The sequence below is a fragment of the Schistocerca cancellata genome, chromosome 2 (assembly GCF_023864275.1).
Source record: "Schistocerca cancellata isolate TAMUIC-IGC-003103 chromosome 2, iqSchCanc2.1, whole genome shotgun sequence".
Classification (NCBI taxonomy): Eukaryota; Metazoa; Arthropoda; class Insecta; order Orthoptera; family Acrididae; genus Schistocerca; species Schistocerca cancellata.
The window spans coordinates 238,929,169-238,952,399 of NC_064627.1; the positions used below are offsets into that span (position 1 = coordinate 238,929,169).

The following is a 23,231-nucleotide window of genomic DNA, read 5'->3' on the forward strand; positions in this document are numbered from 1 at the left end:
TGACTCACCCTCGTATCTTGTCTAAATCATTTTACAATTCATTTTGATCATCTGATGACTTTACACAACCGTAAAGCCTTCTGGAAATCTAAAAATATGGGATCATCTGTGCCACCTGCCACAGCCACCTCAGTTTGGTTTATTTCACTGTTCTTCTACACTGTCCAATTACATTAATGTGACCACATATCAAAAGCCTCAATAACCCCGTTTTGAAGCGCGAACTGCTGCGGGACGTGCAAGAACAGAGTCATTGAGGTTCTGGAAGGTGTCAACAGGGATGTGGATCCATGCTAACTCCTGTGCCATGGCCAGCTACCATAGGTTTCTCTGTTGAGGGTCCACGGCACGTACAACCTGATCGATGTGGTCACACAGACTCTCTAAAACTAAGACTAAACTCCCCCCAACAGGTCATGAAGGCCCAACGGTACCGACCGGCCGCCATCCTCAGCCCATAGGCGTCACTGGATGCGGATATGGAGTGACATGTGGTCAGCACACCGCTCTCCCGGCCGTATGTCAGTTTCCGAGAGCGGAGCCGCTACTTCTCAATCAAGTGGCTCCTCAGTTTGCCTCGCAAGGGTTGAGTGCACCCCACTTGGCAACAGCGCTCGGCCGACCGGATGGTCACCCTTCCAAGTGCTAACCCAGCCCGACAGCGCTTAACTTTGGTCATCTGACGGGAACCGGTGTTACCATTGCGGCAAAGCCGTTGGCTACACAGACTCTCGGCTGGGTTTAAATCCGGTAAGTTTTGTGGCCAAAGGAGTACGTTTAACCTATCCTGGTGCTCTTCGAACCATGCACGCACGCTGCGAGTGGTGTGACACATTGCATTATGCTTCTGGTACACACCATCGTGCCGAGGAGAAAACAAAAACCTGGATGCAGGGGTGGACATGGTCACCAAGAATAGATGCATACTTATGTTGATTTATTGTGCCTTCCAGAATGACGAGATCATCCAGGGAGTGTCGCGAAAACATTCCTCAGACCATAACGCTCCCTCCTCCGGCCGGGACTCTTCCGACAATCCTGTGGACATCTGTCCGATGGAGGAAGTGAGGTTATTCATCTGCAAAGGCCGCCTGTCGCTACCCGGTGGAGGTCCAGTTGTGGTACGGGCGTGCAAATTCGTTCGTCGCCATTGACCAGCAGTCGGCGTGCGTGCGTGAACCAATGCCTGTTGCGAAGGCTCATACACGGCAACGTTCGCTGGACGGTCGTGCAGGAGATGGTAGCCCCTTGGTTCATCTAGGTGGTCAGCTACTCAACAGTTTTCACGTATATTATCCCGTACACGTCTCCACAGCCGCCGTTCACTCCTGTCATCTATGATCTCTACTGCACCACTGTTGCCTCGGCGCTGGTTCTGCATAGCACCATCTTGCCACACACAGTATATTTCAACTGCGACGGCACGCGAACAGTTTCCAAACAAGGCCATTTGAGAAACGCTGGCCTGAAAAACATTGATTATGCCCCTTCGGACGTCAGATAAGTCTCTCCATTTCCGCCGGCCGGTGTGGCCGAGCGGTTATGGGCGCTTCAGTCTGGAACCGCGAGACCGCTATGGTCGCAGGTTCGAATCCTGCCTCGGGCATGGATGTGTGTGTGATGTCATTATGTTAGTTAGGTTTAAGTAGTTCTCAGTTCTACGTGACTGATGACCTCAGATGTTAAGTCGCATAGTGCTCAGAGCCATTTGAACCATTTTTCTCCATTTCCGCATTACGACAACGACCGGACTGTTTTTCATGTCCCCCACCGCCCCACGCTTTATATACCCTCCACTGCTAATGGTGCCCGTTCCGTCTGTGATTGGTTATTGCACATTGACTTCGAACAAAGGCGGTCGTCGCATTAACGTATTAAGGTGCAGTTTGTTTTTGCTAATTCTAGAATTGAAAACAACTGTGTAAGGTGAAATGACAAGTTTAATGTCGTAATATTTCTCACAAAATTACAGCTTTTACACAGTTTTCAACTCACTAACATAAAAACAGCGCAATGGGTAATGCATGTTGCCAACATTAAAAAGTGAAATAATTTTATACACAACAATGTAAAGTATTAACTCTTTGAAAGAACATTAATCCTAAGTAGAATAATATGAAAGTTTCATTGGAAGTTTCTTTACCAAATTGCTCTTACACAAATGTTATGATGTTGGTTAGTACTATGAAAATCGTCAGATTCCGGTTCAAAGTTCGGTACTATTTAGGATGACAGTCAAGTGTGACAAATTTGGGCGCAAGATTACCCAAGGCCGCTCGAGTTTACAGTGGATGCAAGTTGGTGAACCAACAAAGTTTACGCCTCTGCACGCGGTATTTACCTTAAGCTGCCACGTGCTGCTCTCTGCAAGGCCGCTCTCTCCCACTGAAATTCCTATAAAACTAATCTGGCATTTGCTAAACTTTCCTGCAGAAACTTTCCCTATGTTTCTTGATATGCAAGAAAACATGTACTCAGCCCTAGTCTTATTACGTGGCGATATACACGCGCATGGTTGGAGCAACATGCATATTATAGTGCCTCTCGCAAGAACGATTAACTAATTCGGCTGGTTCATTTCTCCACAGTTGGAGCTAAACGTAGCTACAGCTAATTTCTAGCTGGAGTGCAGCCGCTGTGAACGCAGTGTCCACACAAATTTCTTCTCTGAATCGTATGGAGCGTTAAGCACTCCGTTCTGTTCTTGACGCCAGTTCAGAGAAGAGTCCCTGAAAATTTCTCTCTTGTCCTACTCATGGCAGGACTACCTCCCTCCACTTGGGTTCCTTTATCACGTCCCGGCTTTTGTCGGTCAATAGGAGCGTTCCTCTTATTTTGTAGAAACTGTCTCTACCAATCGCAATGTCCCTTCTATCAAACTGCATCGAAACTTCAGTATTTTTCTCGTTCCTAGTGCGTTTCCGCCAATTGGACGTTTTGTTATAGACGCCAAAGTACATTGACCTTTCCGTGTGTTGCACTCGCTGGACGAAAATGCGTCACTTGCTTTTGTTCGTATCCCGTTGGAATTCCGAAACGCAGCTTTCTAAAGCTTTTTCTCTGTTTCTTGTGGCGCCACTACACGCGGTCCTCTTGCCTGAATCACTTGGCCTGGGGTCGCTGCCACCCCTTTTAAGTGGTTTCTGTCGTAATTCCCACAGCGTGGCTTCGCTACACCGTTGTGGGCCTGGCTTTTCAAAACTAAAAGCGACTCTCGTTCCCTGTTCCACCTTCCGCTCAAAGACATGCATCGTATAGGAACGGAGTGTTGATTACCGTCAATTGGCTGTTATCCCTTTTTGCATTACAGACAGTGAAACGTCCCCTTAGAACAATTATACAAGACTGTGCTTAAACTGACACATAATATTTTTAGCGCAACGCAATCTGACTTTCAGAAATCCCCACAGAAGAATGGCCCTGACTAACATTAACCTATACGTTTCACAAATCACCTACCTCACAAAAATCTTGGTTACTCGAACTACTGCAATACAGCGAGCGCCACTACTGCCAGCTAAATAAAAGATTCAAACTACTGAAGGCACTAACTACTGATAGGCATAGTTAGCAAATGAAAGATTTTAATAGAGAACAAACAATGTATTTACCTTAATAATCATAATATATATATCAGTTCACGACATCCATTTTTACAAATTTCAAATCTCCGCCATTTCTCTCCCCACATCCACCACTGCTGGCGGCTCACCTCCAACTGCGGAACGCTACGCGCTGTTCACATCCAGCTGCCGCTGCCCAACACTACAATGGCAGACAACAATGCAAACTAGCCACAGACTGCACACAGCACAGCCAGTGATTTTCATACAGAGCGCTACGTAACGTTGCCAATAAGAAAGCATAAACAGCCTACTTACAACTGATAGACAAATGTTCTCGTAACCGCCGAATTACATAAGGGGTCATCTTTACCTTCTCGTAGCAATGGTCCGCCGCTCGTGGTCTCGCGGTAGCGTTCTCGCTTCCCGAGCACGGGGTCCCGGGTTCGATTCCCGGCGGGGGCAGGGATTTTCACCTCCCTCGAGATGACTGGGTGTTTGTGTTGTCCTCATCATTTCATCATCATCCAGGAAAGTGGCGAAATTGGACTGAGCAAAGATTGGGTAATTGTACGGGCGCTGATAACCACGCAGTTGAGCGCCCCACAAACCAAACATCATCATCATCATCATCATCATCGTAGCAATGTGTAAAGGTCTCATGTAAGATGCAAATCTGACCATTTATTCTGCCACCTTACAATGTGACTGGACCATATAATAAGTGAATCTTTCTATAAAAACTTTAATTTACGTTTTACTGTTATTGTTAATGTGTATTTTGTTAATGAGTAAAATATGGTGTGAGAAAACATTAGGATAGTAATCTGGCACTACACATTTGTTGGGCAGAGTGTCAGTTCGGCTGGGAGTACGACCGCACGTGGTACACGCAGACTGCGGTCTCTCAACACGACTGGGTGTGCAACGACGCCATCAAAGCGTCCATCGCGCTCTCGCTGTCCAGCCTGGGGCAAGCCGTGGGCCTGCTGGTGTTCGGACAGCTGTCTGACGTGTGAGTACCGCGCATCTCACTGGCTGCAGCTCAGCAAATTAAAGCGAAGCACTCAGACGAGTCAGAGATCTAAACTACGCTCTCCTCATTAAATGGTTTCCACAATAAAAAGGAACGTAGCAGCCTCTGCCTTTCAAATACTTTAATTGCACAGGGTAATGGATAAATCTCTACCTATTATAAAAAGACTGAGCGCATTACAATATGTTGCAAAAAGCTGAACGTCCAAATGCGTTTTTTTTTAGGAGTTCGTATCTTGGGTTCTACTGATCACAGGAAAAGGGGTCAAGTGTTTTGAACAGCGCTTGTCCCGACGGCCATTTGTATACTTGTCGGAAGAACAGGCAACTGTAGCCATCCCACAGCATAGGGCCAAAATTCAAACATTACAACCTTCCTCCAACACAGAGAAATTGAGTAAATCGGTTGGGTCTTTTACATTAGGTGTGGTCTAGGGTGGACCTTGGGCGGCTTATAAAACTACCATTTGTTCATCAGCAGTTCCTGAGAAAACTCTGAAAAAAATACGATTTTTGGACACGAAAAATACCAATTGTGGGCGAGGCGACATCTATAATTTCTATTCATGGCAGATCGTCAATATTTTGACCATATGTTCTTAAGGTGACATTCTCGGGGAACTTCGAAACATTTTCCGACACCATTATCAGTTACCAATATCCAGAGTTTCAAAATTACCGTACGTATTCCAGTAAAATATGCACATAATATCCGGTCTCAAAATTAAATGTAGTTTTAACTGGCGTAGTTGGTTCTAGAATCATCGCAAGGATTCTGAGGTCACCAAAATATGTTTGTAGTCAGCATTTTTTCACCAATTTCGTGACGTGTTCTCTCTGTATAATGGGCACTTCACGCCTATACAAATAAGCCCAGAGTGCAGTGACAAAAATGGGCGGAAATGTTCTTAACATGTCTGAAAAGAACTTAAAATTATGTAAAACAGGGAAGACTCTAAATTTAGTAGAATATTTGTAACAACATTTTCACTGTTCCAATAAAAAATTATAAGCCAGTAATTTTCGATGAGCATAGGGAAAACAATATCATAATTGTGAAGAAAAAAGTTTAGAAGATGAAAACATGCTTACGTTTTGTAAGTGAAGTTATAGTGCAATTTCCTGTATGTGATCATATAAGAGGAAACACAGATGCCAACCAAAAACGCAAAGTACTGTAAATAATCACTTATTTGTGTGAGAAACGAGACGTGAACTGTTTTATGACCTACAATTATCACATATCAAAATAAAAGTGTATCTTTTTAGATCCCACTGAAGAAGTCTAAAAGTAACAGGCGAAACGCGTCTGGAAGAAATAAAATACACTGCAGCAAGTAAAGGCGGTTTTTATTTACAAAACGAATATATCTGTGCTTGCTGCGGATGATGGTCACGCAAAGAAAGCATTTAATAAACAGTTTATTTACTTTTTTTATCATGGCTCACAGCTTCCATCTCATTCCAACGGGAATTCTTGGACAATTGTTTCCCATTGAGGTGGTGTTTCATTTAATTGAAACGTTACATCGGGCTGTATCTCCTTGAACCGAGGTGTAATGTAATTTTGAAGCATTTGCAAGTACACAGTATCAGTAACATACGTTTTACAGATGAAGAATGAGCAGATATCTTTGTCGTAGATTAGTGTACACCGCACCCTGGTCTTCAGGCTGTCCTTTAGGGCGTGCTGCTGCACCAGTCTCCAAACGTTACATCTATTTAGAACGCCCCCGCAAAAAAAAACAAAAAAAAAAAACAGAACATTGACAGTGGCGACCGGTGATCATGAGGGTGTGGGACGAAGCTCACCAATTTGGCTCAAGCTTTGTGAGTACAAGCAGGTAGATGTCCCTTTCAAGTTCCAAGAATGTTTCACCTGAGTTGGCTGTAGGAAAACCTAAAACGCTTTCTGAAGATTTACAAGTAGAGTATAAGGCATCTGTGACAAATACTTAACGTATTGCAAGGGCCTAGAGCACAGAACGGACATTTAGTTAGCTCGGGTTAGATTCTCGCTGCTATCACGTTTTCTTATTTCATTCATTTTATTTTATCCCTTGCAATGCTAAGCTGTTAACTATAAAATTTAAATATATTTCATCATTCCCAGTTACATACATGAAATTAATATGTTCGATTTAGTTACGATTACTACCCCTTTAAGTTAAAAGGGTAATAAAAGAGAATATATCAGGAAATTTAGTATGAAACTACGAAAAGATGATAATCGTTCCAGGCATGCCATTTTTGTTAATCAACGTAGTTTTTGCAGTTACATATAAAGAATCCATACTGTCCATTCACTTTTATTTAAAAATGTTGCAACTGGCAATAGAATAATGTGCAGGACTTCAGAAAGTTTACTATTGGTACCACCAATTTCATCACGTGCTGCATGCCTGCAAATTTAGTACAAAGTGCTTCTTGATGTATAGAACAATGAATACTGTCCGTCAATCGTTATAATTTCTTGCTTTTTCATTGTCAACGAAATCTTTAAATACTTTCTGCATTGTACAGTGCATGGGGGCTTAATTTAAATAAAGATATAAGAATGCAATGCAAATACTTTTTAATTTTCTGTCGCTGTATGTCCGATTACGCTTTGTCGTAAACGGCTGGCCCTGACTGGTTTTTGTACGCAATCTGACTGCATGGAACAACAACAAACAATGAAAGAAAATTTTCGTTAACACAGTTAATTAATTAAGTCCCCAGCAACTATAAAACCTACGAAACCAACAAAGCACAAGTGTAGCTGTTCTGTATGTGGTAGTATGACTCAACGCACATCTGGCACAGTTCTTCTTCAACAGGACAAGAATTTTTACATACCAATTATACTGACGTGATAAAAGAAAATTAGAAATACTATAGTTGTGCAAGAAAACCAGAATTACACTCTAATACAACAACACACGCCAGATGCTTTGTTGACTGAACCTGTAATGACACATTATTCAGGTCACTGAAAGAATAAAAGAATAAAAGAAAATACCTCCATATATATTGACGAAATGCACTCTGACCATTACAATATCTCCATTAGAACAACATCTGCTATCTCTCCCATCAAACCACTGCATAGAACATGGAACAACACTCTCCACTACCACATCTCACTCTGACTTCACGACAAGCAGTGTCCACCACAACTTCTCGGTAAGCACTGCCTGCCGCTACTTCTCAATAAGCACTGCCAGTGGAGGCGGCGGAACAATACTCTCTGGCGCGATCTTTGGCGCTGTGGCTCAGTGTAGCCACCTTTCATATGCCCTTCCTCCACGGGCTAGAATTTGATGGTATTTTTGCCAGCATTGGTGGTGAAAATACCACCAAATTCGTCAAAAAAAAATACAGACAAAAATAAAAGATAATATTAATACATAAATATCATATAACTAGATAAAATTTTGGCTTTGCACTGACCTTTCAATAGCCTAATATATAAAATACACTAAGCAATACAAGTTCTTTCATACATGTGACTTTACATAATAGTTCACACAAGTATTATGTGGTTAAACAGTTCAATCAATAGCGTCAGCAATGACAAATATGAGCAGGTAAGAGTCTTATAACTTTTCACAAACAGTAATACACAAAAAATCAGTTTATACAAATATTCACATAAAATGCTTTCATAACAAGAAGTTGACAGTTCCAGCAGTAGCACCCAGCATTGTGGAACAGGTGCAGACTCCAACAGGTGGCATCATTTCAGTAGAAGCAGTTCATCAGTGGCACCCAGCAATGTCGAGTAGGTACAGACTCCAACAGGTGATATCATTTCAGTAGAAGCAGTCCATCAGTGGCACCCAGCAATGTCGAGTAGGTGCAGACACCATCAGGTGACATCATTTCAGTAGAAGCAGTCCATCAGTGGCACCCAGCAGTGTTGAGTAGGTGCAGACACCATCAAGTGACATCATTTCAGTAGAAGCAGTCCATCAATGGCACCCAGAAATGTCGAGTAGGTGCAGACACCAACAGGTGACATCATTTCAGTAGAAGCAGTCCATCAATGGCACCCAGCAATGTGGAGTAGGTTCAGACTCCAACAGGTGACATCATTTCAGTAGAAGCAGTTCATCAGTTGCACCCAGCAATGTCGAGTAGGTGCAGACTCCAACAGGTGACATCATTTCAGTAGAAGCAGTCCATCAGTGGCACCCAGCAATGTCGAGTAGGTGCAGACTCCAACAGGTGACATCATTTCAGTAGAAGCAGTCCATCAGTGGCACCCAGCAATGTCGAGTAGGTGCAGAAAGCAGTCCATAATATTCACTATCACTGATCACACTGTTCATCAGCAGAAATTAAACATGTCCTAGTGGCACCAATCATGTAGAAAAAGTACAAGTAACAGTCCATAATATTTACTATCACTGATCACACAGTTCATCAGCAGAAATTAAACAACTATCACTGATCACACTGTTCATCAGCAGAAATTAAACATGTCCTAGTGGCACCAATCATGTAGAAAAAGTACAAGTAACAGTCCACAATATTTACTATCACTGATCACACAGTTCATCAGCAGAAATTAAACATTTCTAAGTGTCACACATCATGTTGAAAAGTGCAGGTAACAGTTCATAATATTCACCAACACTACTCAGACAGTTCAAGCATGAACAATAGTTTGAATACATATACAAATGCTTTTACACTAAACATACAAATCATAACAAACACACAAATGATGTCAGATAATTGTCATATTACTATTACAAGTACACAAACATCAGTAAACCTATAATATTTATGGGTGTCAGTGCAAGCCACTACAAACAAATAAAATAATATTTAGGAGATAGGTGGGTAGGATTAGGAAAGGAAAACACACAAAACACACTCACTCATCTTTCATCCACATTAAGTACTACTGTGTAATTGAATAGTGTTAACTGTGTACATGCACTTCTGTCAAAATTTCATGTTCATCATGTGTATCAAATAATAGTGGCAGCAATGTATAACAGTCAATAATAGTTAAGTCAACGTCATAGTCATCATGTCAAGACCAATGTTTGCCAAGCCAGATCAAAATGTACGGTTGCTGAACAACTGTCAGTGTGCCAAGATATGCAACTTCCTCTCTCCAAAAAAAAGTACATACTGCTTAGTGATTTAACAAAGTGTGTGTAGACAATCTTCCTTCCATTTTAGTGTTCTAGTCTGCTATCTTCATCCTCCTTGTTCCATATAGACCAACAAAAAAAAAAAAAAATATGCACCTCACTTACTTTACCTCTTATACACCAAAACTCCAATCAACTTCATATAATCTCAATACCTCAATAATACCTCTTCAATACGTCGATACATATAAACCTTATTGCCAGTATCATTTCACTTCCATAACAACTCTTTCCTCTAGTCAGTCTCCTCGAAAAAGTACAGATAAAATCCTAATGCAAACCTCCTCATCCCATACAACCCGAAGACACACTGTCAACACACAACCTCTGTGTAATCCATCTGATCAAATTCTTCTACTCATTATGAATTATAAACAAAGAATGCATACATGACCTCTAACAGACTTAGTTCGAATAACTCTCAGTAATTAAGTACAATTACGGAGTGTGAATGATCCTAATATTTCACAGTGTGTACACGACTTCAAGAATTATGGCAAACAAAAGCAAACATGTGGAGTATTTCTTGTGTCAAGTGTCACTTCCTATTTCAATTGCTCACGAAAAATGCAGTGTAATAACTGTCAATGGTCTAAACCTAGTTTTGCTATGTCATATCGTTAGCTTCCTTCCTATTAGCATAAATTTATACAGCTTCCATAAAACCTCCAGCTCATGTGACTTCTGTGATGTTTCTTGTACTAAAGTCGCTCGTCGAATTACTGCAGTTCATTTTCTTATGTTAAAATATAAAGCACTGAGCGTAAGCAAAACAAGCAATAACGAGTAAATATACCAGTAGTGAACAGAATGTCAACAAGTGGATGCTGCACAATTCTTACAACGAGGCTCTGCCAAGCGAACAATCTGTAATTAATACAATAGTGTGACCTAAACTCTATGTTCATACACAGTATATCAGCATTTCTATATACCAAATTAAAGTATAGTTATGACAACAAGCAGAAATGTGTAAATGTGCAATCCATACGCATAGCAGTAAACATATATCTTACGTACTAAACAGGTCATTAGCATCATATCATCATAAGCAAATAAATGTTCATATGTAATCTTAATAAGTAAACATGAAGGCGCAAGCAGATAAATCACAAAGTATAACTTACATACCTAACCACATCAGCACAATTAATCAGGTGACAATTATAATTTAAATAAATAAGCACAGCAGGCACATAATTAAAAAATATGACGTCAGTGAAAAAGCAGTGCAGTCAAGCGATGCATAATATACACAAGTTACAACCCAGTTCATTAATAATCATTGTCAAAATCAGTTAATGTATGCAAGCACGTCGCTTCACAAGTAAATTCATAGAACATGAAATTAGTACAAAGTATGAATCACGTAATCACGAGCAGCAAATTACGTCTAAAGTACGTACCTAAGTGGAAATATGTTACCTGAAAAATAAACTCAATTAATAGTTACCTTTTTTTTAGTTTATTAGTTTCTTCTTGGAAATTACATTCTTCCTGAAAATTTCTCGATAGCAAGTCGTCTTAACGTCGGACACACAGAATTTACCTGAAGTTCTTAAATATCTTATAGAACCGTATCCTGAAAAATACTGAATGTTAATAACATAATTCATCAAGTCATTATAGGTTTATACTGATTTTATTCGGAGAAAGACTGTGTATTTGTTTACGGCTGTCAGTGCATTCGCACCGAGCGCTCGATCAGCTGTAGGCGCGTGACGTAGGAAGTGATTGTTTGCGGTCAACGACTGCCCTGTGCGGCGCGCAGACTTGACTGTTGCTTTGAGTATATGCCGCCGCCAAAACACAGCGCGGTATCCTTGTATTCTCCGCATGTTTACATGTAGCTGTTAGTTTCTCACAAGTATGTCATTCTACAAAAATTTTTCAAAAGTATATCATTCCACAAAAATTTTAACGTTAGATATATGATGTATTCCCTTAGAGCATCGTGATTTAAGAGTTTCTACTTCTATAGTGTTATCATGAATAATTTTGCGAATTCTATATGGGCCGTTATAAAGCAGAAAAAATTTGCGACACAAGCCTTTTCCTTTGTGAGACAAACGATGAGACTTAATTAACACTTTTTGACCAACTGACAAGATTTTTGAACGACCAGGACGCTTAGCTGATTTCTCTCTTCTAGCAGCCGCAGATGCAATATTTTGTAGAGCCAGATTCACAACTTCAGAATGCCGCAGTTTCCGTGAAGGCGGAAAAGGAACGATTTCAGATATGCGATTTGTCGGTGCTTTGTTTTTTAATATCAGTATAGGTGGTAAAGAAGTTGAGTCATTAGGAAGTTCATTCAGAATGTTTTGAAAAATATGAAGATACTGATCCCACGTTCTGTGATTCTGATGACAATAAAGACGACACAATTTATTGATTTCCTTCATCCATCTCTCTGAAGCGTTAGATTGGGGGTGAAAAAGTGAAATGAAAATTGGTTTAATTTTACGACGCCGTAGAGTACGAAGCCAAATTTTAGAATGAAACTGTGATCCATTATCTGATATAACCTTATCAACATGACCAACTTCTTTAAGAAAATGGTTAATGAAAGCATTAGATACTGAACGAGCTGTTGCTTTGCGTAACGGTGTAAAACACACATATTTTGATGTCAACTCCACTGCTAGGAAAATGTACGCAAAACCATTAGAAGATCGAACCACTGGACCGAACAAATCAACTGCAGCCATGTCCTTTAATTTCGCTGGAATGATAGGAAACAACGGTGCTCTGTGAGAAACTGTTGGCGGCTTAGCCTTTTGACATAATTTGCATTTGGCCAGAACAGATCGAATACGTTTTTCCATATTACTGAAGTAGCAATTTTCCCGTAATTTATGGAAGCATTTTCTGGGACCAAAGTGTGCATAACTGAAATGCGTATACCAAATCAGCTTATTAACCCACTCATCAGGAATACAAACTAACCAAACAGAGTCGTCGACCGATTTTCGTTTAAAAAGAACTTTCCAGATAGATCGCAAAAACGAGGTGTGGCCAAATTGTTCAATCTAACAAAGTCTCTAAGAAAATTACAGACACCAAGGAAACTACGAACATCACGTTTTGTGGTAGGAACAGCATAATTACGAATAGCGTCTAATTTCTCTGGATCAGGAAGAATACCTTCTGTAGAAATAATGTGACCGAGAAATTTCACCTGAGAACGACCAAATTCAGATTTTTCTAAGTTCACCGTAATGCCAACTCTTGCAAAAATACGTAATAATGAATCCAAAATTTTGTTATGCTCACTCCAAGAACGTTTAGCAATAAGAATATCGTCAACATATGAAGTAATATTGTCACGAAGATAAACAGATAGAATTTCATTTAAGCTACGAATGAATGCTGCAGATGATACAGTAAGTCCAAACGGGAATTTCCGAAATCACTTTTGGGTAAAATAGTCATATCCGGTTATTTTTTACACGCTCTCTAGATAGATTGATAGTCGAAGAGTTGTTTCGATAGATGCAAAGAATAGTAAAAGAGTAGGCAGCGGTACAGAAAACTAAAAGAGAAATAGCACCACTACAGCTTGGGGCCCTATGCTCGCTACGGCACATATTCACTTAGAGTAGTGAATCCCCTGAGGACTTTAATAGCCGCACATAGTTTTCAGTTTGTGACTTAGTGGCAAATTTTGCGGAAGTGCGTACAGAAATTGAGCTAACCATGAACATGGATGTATGTCATTCTTAGATTTGCAGAAGATCTTAAATTTCCGAACAGTCAAAAAATGTTTATAGTCAAAGTTTTCGCCTCGTGGCGACAAAGACCTACCGCGTCTGTCCCAGTCGGAATGTCGATTATTGTCAAGGTCGCACGCCTGGCGCTCTCTTGTTGCTTCTCGTAAATGAAATAAATTACTTTCTTCAAACCCTTCTGCTATCTGTGATTCTAAATTTCTTCTGCTATCTTTTCCCACGATTTCGCCTTCAATTTGTTTGACTTGCTTCTTTAATGCCTCAACTTCCCTTTTAACGCGTTCATTAAATTTTCCCTGATTTTCAACATGCTTATTTATGTTCTGGTACTCTTCGGTTTCTGCAAATGGCAATGGTGCTGTATCATCTGAATCTCTGTCCCCACTTAAATTAAGACTTGTCAGTTTATCTGAAATCTCCTCAACTCTTTCCGATAAATCACCTATTTGTTCTTTCTGTTTATTTACGTCTTCCGTAAGTGTCGCGACTCGGGTTTCGGTATTACCACATTTAGTAGTTAACTGATCATACTGTTGTGTTAGGTTATTTAATCTGTCATTTGGTACGGATTCCCCAATTCTCTCAAATATTTCTTCCTTATCTTTTGCACGTTGTAAATTTAACTCTGAAAATTTCTGTACTATCACGCGATCTCTTTCTTCCTGTTCTCTATCCTGTTCCCTTTGTCTAATCTCTACTGCAACTAATCTATTATTGTGAGCATTCAAAATCGGTTGTACTTCTTCTCTGATTTCTTTCTTTAATTAATCTTTCATATTTTTGAAACATGTCCCTATTCGTGAATCTAACCGTGTTTCCAAAGTTCCCATCTCTGTTTTAATTGTTCCAATCTCTGTTTTTAATTCAGATCCAAACCGTGTTTCCATTGTTCCCATTTGTGATCCCAGTGAGTCTAACCGTTTTTCCATTGTTCCCCTATCAGTTTTAATTTCAGATCGCAAAGTTCCCATCTCTGTTTTAAACTTAGATTCCAACTGTGATCCCAGATTTAATATTGCACCCATCAACTGCTCCATATTAGCCGGTTCGAAATTCTTTTCTGCCCCTAACATTTCCCGCAAAACTAACTTCCTTCTGCATAGCCATAAAGCTATCTGTGTTCGATACTATTTCAGAATCTTCTATCGTTGATCTCGTATTCTGTGAATTTTCTGATTGAGAAAAATTTTGAAATGGTTCCGGACTATTTTCCCGATTTATTACATTGTTTTCCACTTCATTATTCATCACACTGTTCTCCTGTGTTGGCGAGTTCGCCATGTCAACAATTTCGTCATTCTGACTATCCATCATTTTCGCCTTTTTCATCGATCGCGTAATCATTTACAAAGCGTACAAAACTCGTCACTGTACGAAAATTACACACAATGACTCTTTATCTCCAACAATACCATTCACACGAGATCTTTCCCTCAAACACGATTAACGAACAATTGAAATAATTGCACTAGATTGTCAAACGCGTATACAAGACAACAAAATTAAATTATGAAATACCATTAGAAGAATGACAATTACCAAATCTACACATGCAATCTAGACTACAATTACTAAACTACAAATTACTACAACAATACTACTGTCTACTATTTTTACAATCAGAAGATTCCAAGGGACGATCCGAAGCAGCGGTCGCCACGTGCATGGGGGCTTAATTTAAATAAAGATATAAGAATGCAATGCAAATACTTTTTAATTTTCTGTCGCTGTATGTCCGATTACGCTGTGTCGTAAACGGCTGGCCCTGACTGGTTTTTGTACGCAATCTGACTGCATGGAACAACAACAAACAATGAAAGAAAATTTTCGTTAACACAGTTAATTAATTAAGTCCCCAGCAACTATAAAACCTACGAAACCAACAAAGCACAAGTGTAGCTGTTCTGTATGTGGTAGTATGACTCAACGCACATCTGGCACGGTTCTTCTTCAACAGGACAAGAATTTTTACATACCAATTATACTGACGTGATAAAAGAAAATTAGAAATACTATAATTGTGCAAGAAAACCAGAATTACACTCTAATACAACAACACACGCCAGATGCTTTGTTGACTGAACCTGTAATGACACATTATTCAGGTCACTGAAAGAATAAAAGAATAAAAGAAAATACCTCCATATACATTGACGAAATGCACTCTGACCATTACAATATCTCCATTAGAACAACATCTGCTATCTCTCCCATCAAACCACTGCATAGAACATGGAACAACACTCTCCACTACCACATCTCACTCTGACTTCATGACAAGCAGTGTCCACCACAACTTCTCGGTAAGCACTGCCTGCCGCTACTTCTCAATAAACACTGCCAGTGGAGGCGGCGGAACAATACTCTCTGGCGCGATCTTTGGCGCTGTGGCTCAGTGTAGCCACCTTTCAACAGTAATGTCACGACAGGTCTTTATACTGCCTCTTTTTGTGAAAAAAGGCACTGGATCTATAACGTCCTTCATACCAGAACAAATAGCGTAGGTTAAACGGCGCTGACGTCACGATTCTGCCGAAACTAAAGCCGTCGACACACGGCCCGTGCAACCGAACGTTCAGCGTGCCGAGTTTCTGACGTCACAGCGTGAATAGCACGTTCGGGAGCAATATCTAGCATGTCAGATATTCTGAGCGTAAGTCTGAGCGTTGACCAATGAGATGGCACAACGTCACCAACGTCACGCACATGTCGTCTCCCTTCAGTACAGAGCTGTTAGGCGCCATATTGGCATTCATTTCAAACCTATATTTACATATGCCATTTCTGGGGACCAGCAAATTGAGAATCACTCAAAAACCCGTTGTTAACTGTGTGATTCGTTCCAATAAAATAATGAGAAACATCATATTCGTGGCAAAAAAGTTATTGTAACTTGCTTATTATGAGAGTGTGCTATTTGAAAGCAGCGACACAGTGAAGATACACCCAAAACGCATTGTTCTAGGTACAACTTGTTATAATTAAATTTCAGTTAGTAACATACGTACGATTATGGATTTCAGCAAGTGCTAACATTCTATGATTGAGGTCCAATAGTGTGTTGTTGCTTTAGCGAAGTGAGTACCGTCGCTGATCCTCTATGAGGTAACATAGTTGAGCTGTGCTTCGCCACTTAACACTTCCAAATTTTTTTCCTAGCATTTGGGTTTTTATTAGGTTCTGATACTTTCTTGTTAGTTTAACATAAGTATATACTATAATATTTGATGTTATGTAATTATAAGTTCACCTTTCTTTGAGGGGTGACTTTGTTCGATTGGCTTAATCTAGCTTGCGCCACTTGTATAAAGATATTTTGCTCCTTTTTCTTGTAAGTTTCGTAATTCACATGTTGCAAAGATTCTGCTACTGGGTAGGAACAGTGATCAAGTAAGGCTAACCTTGGGTTTTTACTAAAGTGTGGGAATGATGAGATAATGTTTATTTTAAGTGGAGAAGTATTGCAAATTTGTATCGCACTGTTTGTAATGGAACTTTTATAAGCGTGTGTCATTGATTGGACATGGTACTTTCCTTTTCGTGGACGATGGAGGAAATGGGCGTTTTAATTGAGCTAACATGGGAATTCTACGCTTGCCGCTGGAGTGCGTTGTGATCGCTTATACCACGCTGGGGCCCACGTACCGTATGCACAAGTCGCATCATTTCTGAGCGTTCAGCAGCACGTTGAACTTGGCACGCTCAACGTTCACGTTCGACAGCACGGCCCGTGTGCCGACAGCTCAAGAGAGTTGTGCCGACCGCTGTTCCCGTTACTTCCGAGAAGGACCGAGCAAAGCCGAGTGACAGGCCGGGCCTTGGTGCGCATGCGCCCCACACATGCTGCCCGCGTGGTCTGGCACCACGTAGCTGGACATCACAGTATGATGCAGAAAGAATTTAAAGATTTTAGTGCATTAGATTAACCTAACGTCACAATAATGTTACGTCGCGCATATCATGATGACATACTGAAACTAAGTCCGTTTGTTTTTGTCCCATTGTCGCACGTTGGTAAAATTTTCCACCAGGAGCCAGTGAATGTTGACTCATCTGAAAACGCAATTTTATTGTTGAAGACGATGAACGTCTTACGATGCCATTCTTCTATTCAACTGTACCCGTATGTAGAAAGAAAAAAAGGATGTTTGCGTGCCTTAGTCAACTTAACGTCTGTTGGCAGTTGCCTATAAGTTGTTTTGTTTAAAAAATGTGTGTGAAATCTTATGAGACTTAACTGCTAAGGTCATCAGTCCCTAAGCTTACACACTACTTAACCTAAATTATCCTAAGGACAAACACACACCCATGCCGGAGGGAGGTCTCGAACCTCCGCTGTGAACAGCCGCACAGTCCATGACTGCAGCGCCTGAGACCGCTCGGCTAATCCCAGGTTGTTTTGAATCTCTGTTGCACTCAGATTGGAGATTTTATCTCAACCAGCCACATTTTTGCTTTACCCTACACTGATGCCTGTATTTTGTGTTTTAACTGGTATTGGAGCTCCCGGGGACAGGTTCAGGACCTGAATCGCACCATCACTGAAAATTAACGACTTTGTGAATATACGGGGTGTCCAAAAAGTCTCTCCGCAGTGCCGTATGATTGTTAGCCGCGCGTGCCGTATGATTGTTCGCCTGCCTGGGTTACTTCCCTTCAAGTGGACTCTCCCCACATTCCACTGTTTTGTTTATCTCAGCCAGCGTCGGTAGTATCGTTTCGTTGGCCTGTGTCGTTGCGTGTTGACGTGAACGTTTAAGTTTAATTCCTTTGCTCGTTTATTTCGTTTTTCGCCACTTCCTGGACTCGGGTAGGAGCGCCGGCCCCGGATCGAATCCGCCCAGCGGATTAACGATGAGGGCCGATGTGCCGGCCAGCCTGGATGTGGTTCTTAGGCGGTTTTTCACATTCCGCTAGGTGAATAACGGGCTGGTCCCCATGTTCCGCCTCAGTTACACGGCTCACAGACATCTCAACAGATTCGCACTACTCCATGGATTACACTCGATGCAGACAGTTGGGGTACAGTAATTCTGTCCCGGGGGGTACGGGGTGGCGGAAGGAAGGGCATCCAGCCACCTCTTTACCATTAACATGCCAAATCCGATTAACGATGGCTGACCCTGCATAACTGCGGGACAAGCTCAAGTGATAGATAGAGTTCGTTTATTTCGGTTTTGTCACTTTTAAAATGCTAACCATTGAAGACCGTGTGTTTTTAGTCAAACAACAGAGCTGGCAGTAAATACACGAGTTTCAGTTCGTCAAACATTTAATTCAGTTTTCCCGGAGACAACACTCCCACACCGCGATACCGTGCGAGATTTGATTAACAAATTTCGACGTACGGGTTCAGTGACAGAAGCACCGAGATGTGGTCGTCCTAGCTATTTGCTCAGGATAAACTACTCGATATTTGCGATAAAATGTCCACGAATCTGAACAAGTCAGTAAGAAAACTCGTCCAGGAAATCGATGTTAGTGTCACACAGCTGCAAGGAAAAAATTAGAACTTTTCCCATACAAAGAGACAGTCGTGCAAGAACTGAAAAATACTGATCATGGCAAGAGAATGCATTATTGTCAATGGTTCAAAAATTTCCTTCAAAAAAATGGAAGAGATATTCTTACTGAAACGCTTTTCACTGACGAGATGTGGTTTCATTTCTCCGGGTACATGAACTCGCAAAATTCTCGTATGTGGAATACTGCAAATCCATTGTGTATTCGTGAGGAACCACTTCATTCTGTGAAAATAGGAGTTTCGACTGCAATTTCTAGACGTCGGATTGTGGGTCCCATATTTTTCAACGAAACAATAAACGCGCAACGATACTGCAGTGATATTCTGTACCCATTCATACGAGAGCTTGTGTTAAATACTGAACGGTTATTTTCGATAAGATGGTGCAACCGCGCATACAGCTCGCGTTTCAATGTCACTGCTTGCTGATGTTTTTGGTGATCGCATAATTTCATAGGGACTTTGGCCTCCACGATCGCCTGACCTAACACCACCTGACTTTTTCTGCTGGGATGCAGCGAAAGCAACTGTCTATAAAAACCGTCCAAAATCCATCAATGAACTGAAAACTGCAATATCCACTTTCACTGCTAATAACAGTATGGATGAAAGGTATCGTATTTTACGGACTATAAGACATACTTTTTTCTTCGAAAATTGCCTCCAAATTCATCTACGTCTATATTCTACATGGATACTCTGCAAACCACATTTAAGTGCCTGGCAGAGGGTATGTATGTATGTTAACTGGGGACCTAGAAACGACGGAGAGGCTCCGTCCCCGACGCAGCCACAGTGGCCCACAACCCCACGACGACTACCGCAGTCCACTTCATCCCTCCGCCACCCCATACCGAACCCAGGGTTATTGTGCGGATCGTCCCCCGGTGGACCCCCCATTGAACGTTTCACACGAGACGAGTGTAACCCCTATGTTTGCGTGGCAGAGTAATGGTGGTGTAGCAGCCGCAGTGGTCCACAACCCCATGACGACTACCGCAGTCCACTTCATCCCTCCGCCGCCCCACACCAAACCCAGGGTTATTGTGCGGATCGTCCCCTGGTGGACCCCCTATGGAACGTCTCACACCAGACGAGTGTAACCCCTATGTTTGTGTGGCAGAGTAATGGTGGTGTATGCGCACGTGGAGAACTTGTTTGTGCAGCAGTCGCCGACATAGTGTAACTGAGGTGGAATAAGGGGTACCAGCCTGCATTCACCGAGGCAGGTGGAAAACCACCTAAAAACCATCCACAGACTGGCCGGTTCACCGGACCTCGACACAAATCCGCCGGGCAGATTCGTGCTGGGGTCCGGGTGCTCCTTCCAGCCCGGAAAACCGTGCGTTAGACCGCAAGCCTAACCACCGTGCGGGCTCTTGCAGAGGGTTCATCAAACCACCTTCACAATTCTCCATTATTCCAATCTCGTTTAGAGCGTGGAAAGAATGAACACCTGTATCTTTCTGTACAAACTCTGATTTCCCTTATTTTATCTTGTTGATCGTTCCTCCTTATGTAGGTCGGTGTCAACAAAATATTTTCGCATTCGGAGGAGAAAGTTGGTGATTGGAATTTCATGAGAAGATTCCGTCGCAAAGAAAAATGCCCAAATCCTGTATCATTTCTTTAACACTCTCTCCCATATTTCGCGAAAATACACAACTTGCTACCTTTCTTTGAACTTTTTCGATGTACTCTGTCAGTCCTGTCTGGTAAGGATCCCACACTGCGCAGCAGTATTCCAAAAGAGGACGGACAAGCGTAGTGTAGGCAGTCTCCTTAGTCCGTCTGTTACATTTTCTAAGTGTCCTGCCGATGAAAGGCAGTCTTTGGTTAGCCTTCCCCACAACATTTTCTATGTGTTCCTTCCAATTGAAGTTGCTCATAATTGTAATACCCAGGTATTTAGTTGAATTTACGGGTTTTAGATTAGACTGATTTATAGCGTAACCGAAGTTTAACGAATTCCTTTTAGCACTCATTTGGAGGACTTCACACAGGTGCGTCTTATACTCGAAATTAATGCAAAAATGTCGAGTGTTCGATTTAAAATTCCCGCCAGAATTAAAAATGGCCTGTCTCTATCTGGCAACACTGGACTCAACTGGCAGCAGCAGCAGAGCAGCGATGCGACGAACGTGAGTTGCGGGGATTTACAAGCTTCCTAATACTATCTCCCTGCCGCTCTGCCATTACAAACAAAGCACTGTCTAGCTTATAATGCGCCATTGCACTTTCCGGTGCCAGTGAACTTGAATTCAAAGTGATTTGTGTTTTCGGTAACAGTATCTGGTTTCGTAATGGAAAAAAATAAAAGGTATTCGTATGACGAGGGCTGTAAATTGGCAGTAATAGCATATGCAGAAGAACATGGAAACAGAACAACTGAGCACGAACACAAAGAACCACTCGCTATTGGCTGGCTATTGAGGAAGAACTGAAAGGAATAAAAATACTAAATGTGCAAATAAAGGAATGAATGCAAATTGGCCAAAACTAGAAGATGACGTATTGAAGTGGATTCAAGGGCACAGTCAAAATGGCATCGGAATTAATTAAAAAACGATTCAAATACACTCTTGTAAATTAGCACTACATTGGAACTTAACAGACTTTAAGGTTGGACTTGGTTGATGCTACAGCTTTATGAAGCTTCATGGACTTAGCATGCAAATCAAAATCAAAATATCTCATAAAATGCCACAAGAATTTGAAGAGGAAATATTATATTTCCAACGCTTTATTAGTCACTATCGAAAGAAACCAGAGTCGACCTAAGCCAAATAAAGAAATTCCTCTGACATTTGATACGTCGAGTAACAGAAGTGTTGCCATGAAAGGTGCTAAAAATGGTTCAAATGGCTCTGAGCGCTATGGGACTTAACATCTGAGGTCATAAGTCCCTTACATTTAGAACTACTTAAACCTAACTAACCTAAGGACATCACACACATCCATGCCCGAGACAGGACTGAAGCTCCTAGAACCGCTCGGTCACTGAGGCCGGCGAAAGGTGCTAGAACTGTAACTATAAAAACAAGTCGATATGAAAAAATGCACTACACTTTTGTCTGTTCATGTTGTGCTGACGGTACTAAACATAATTCAATGATCATTTTCAAGCGCAAAACAATGGCAAAACCTTGTGAAATACCGCCACTTGTTGTTCTTGTTGTTCATGTCCATAACAAAGGTAGGATGGACGAGGGTGGTATGAAATTATGGGTTAACAGAGTGTGGGAGAGAAGGAAAGGTACTTCATTGCAGAAGAATTCTCTTTATTCTCTAGATTAGTTTTGTAGTTTGTTTTATTATATTATATTAAGTGTATAGTCATGGTATTCTTTTAATCATTGACAAAGGTCTTCTTAGGCACTTGTGGGTTTTATTGTTCTGAAGAAGGTGTAGTTATCTACGCATAAACCTAGGTTAACGCTTAACAATAGGTGCTTTTTTCGCAATCCAGGCGGGTTTTTACTTTTTTAATATATTAACCAACGATTGCTGACGCGCTGCGATGTTGAAGGTTCTTAAGTTTTGTAGTTATTTGAAAAATTCTGTGAAAGAGTTAGTGAGACAGGGAAATTCAGAGCTTGCTGTTATTCTGGGAGGACTTACTTCACAATTACAACCTCTTGATGTCCCGACAAATAAACTATTTAAAGCGTATATGAGAGAGAAAAGGAACAAGTGGATGACGGATAAAACACAACATGGATTCACGCCGAAGGGAGTTTCAAAACGACCTACAATCAAACAAGTGTGTTAGTGGATTAAAAAGTCGTGGTCTAGAGCGAGAGAAGACATTACCGTTAATTCTTTCAAGAAGTGTGAAATAAGTAACATCTTGTGTACGAAAAAGATAACAATGAGAAAGAAGAAGAAGAAGAAAAAAAAGAAGAAGAAAATCCAGATGACGATTTTCAGGGATTTTAAAGGTCAGTTCGTTTTTATGAAATAAGACTTTTTTCATCTGGCTTTGCAATGTAAATATGTTATTTAAAAAAAAACTGCTTTAAAATTAAGGTGTGTCTTATAATCCGTAGCGTCTTATAGTCCGTAAAATATGGTATTCACAACTGAAAACTTCTGTATGATCGATATATGGTTTTCAGGTAGAACATCATTTTTTTAGACTTTTAGTGGCATTATTATTCATCTGCTGGAAATTATTATTAAACTGTAAAATGTGTGAAGTTCGTTCATGTGTAGGTTTACTAAAACT

General features: G+C 41.0%; 1 protein-coding gene across 1 annotated transcript in view; it reads left to right on the forward strand.

The window, feature by feature from the left end:
* The window catches only part of LOC126144848 (solute carrier family 22 member 7-like), a 213,456-nt gene that overhangs the window by 130,142 nt on the left and 60,083 nt on the right, over positions 1–23,231 (forward strand). The window contains exon 5 of the mRNA XM_049915516.1: positions 4,416–4,578. Coding sequence (XP_049771473.1) covers positions 4,416–4,578 — 163 coding nt within the window. The remainder of the gene's footprint in view (positions 1–4,415; positions 4,579–23,231) is intronic.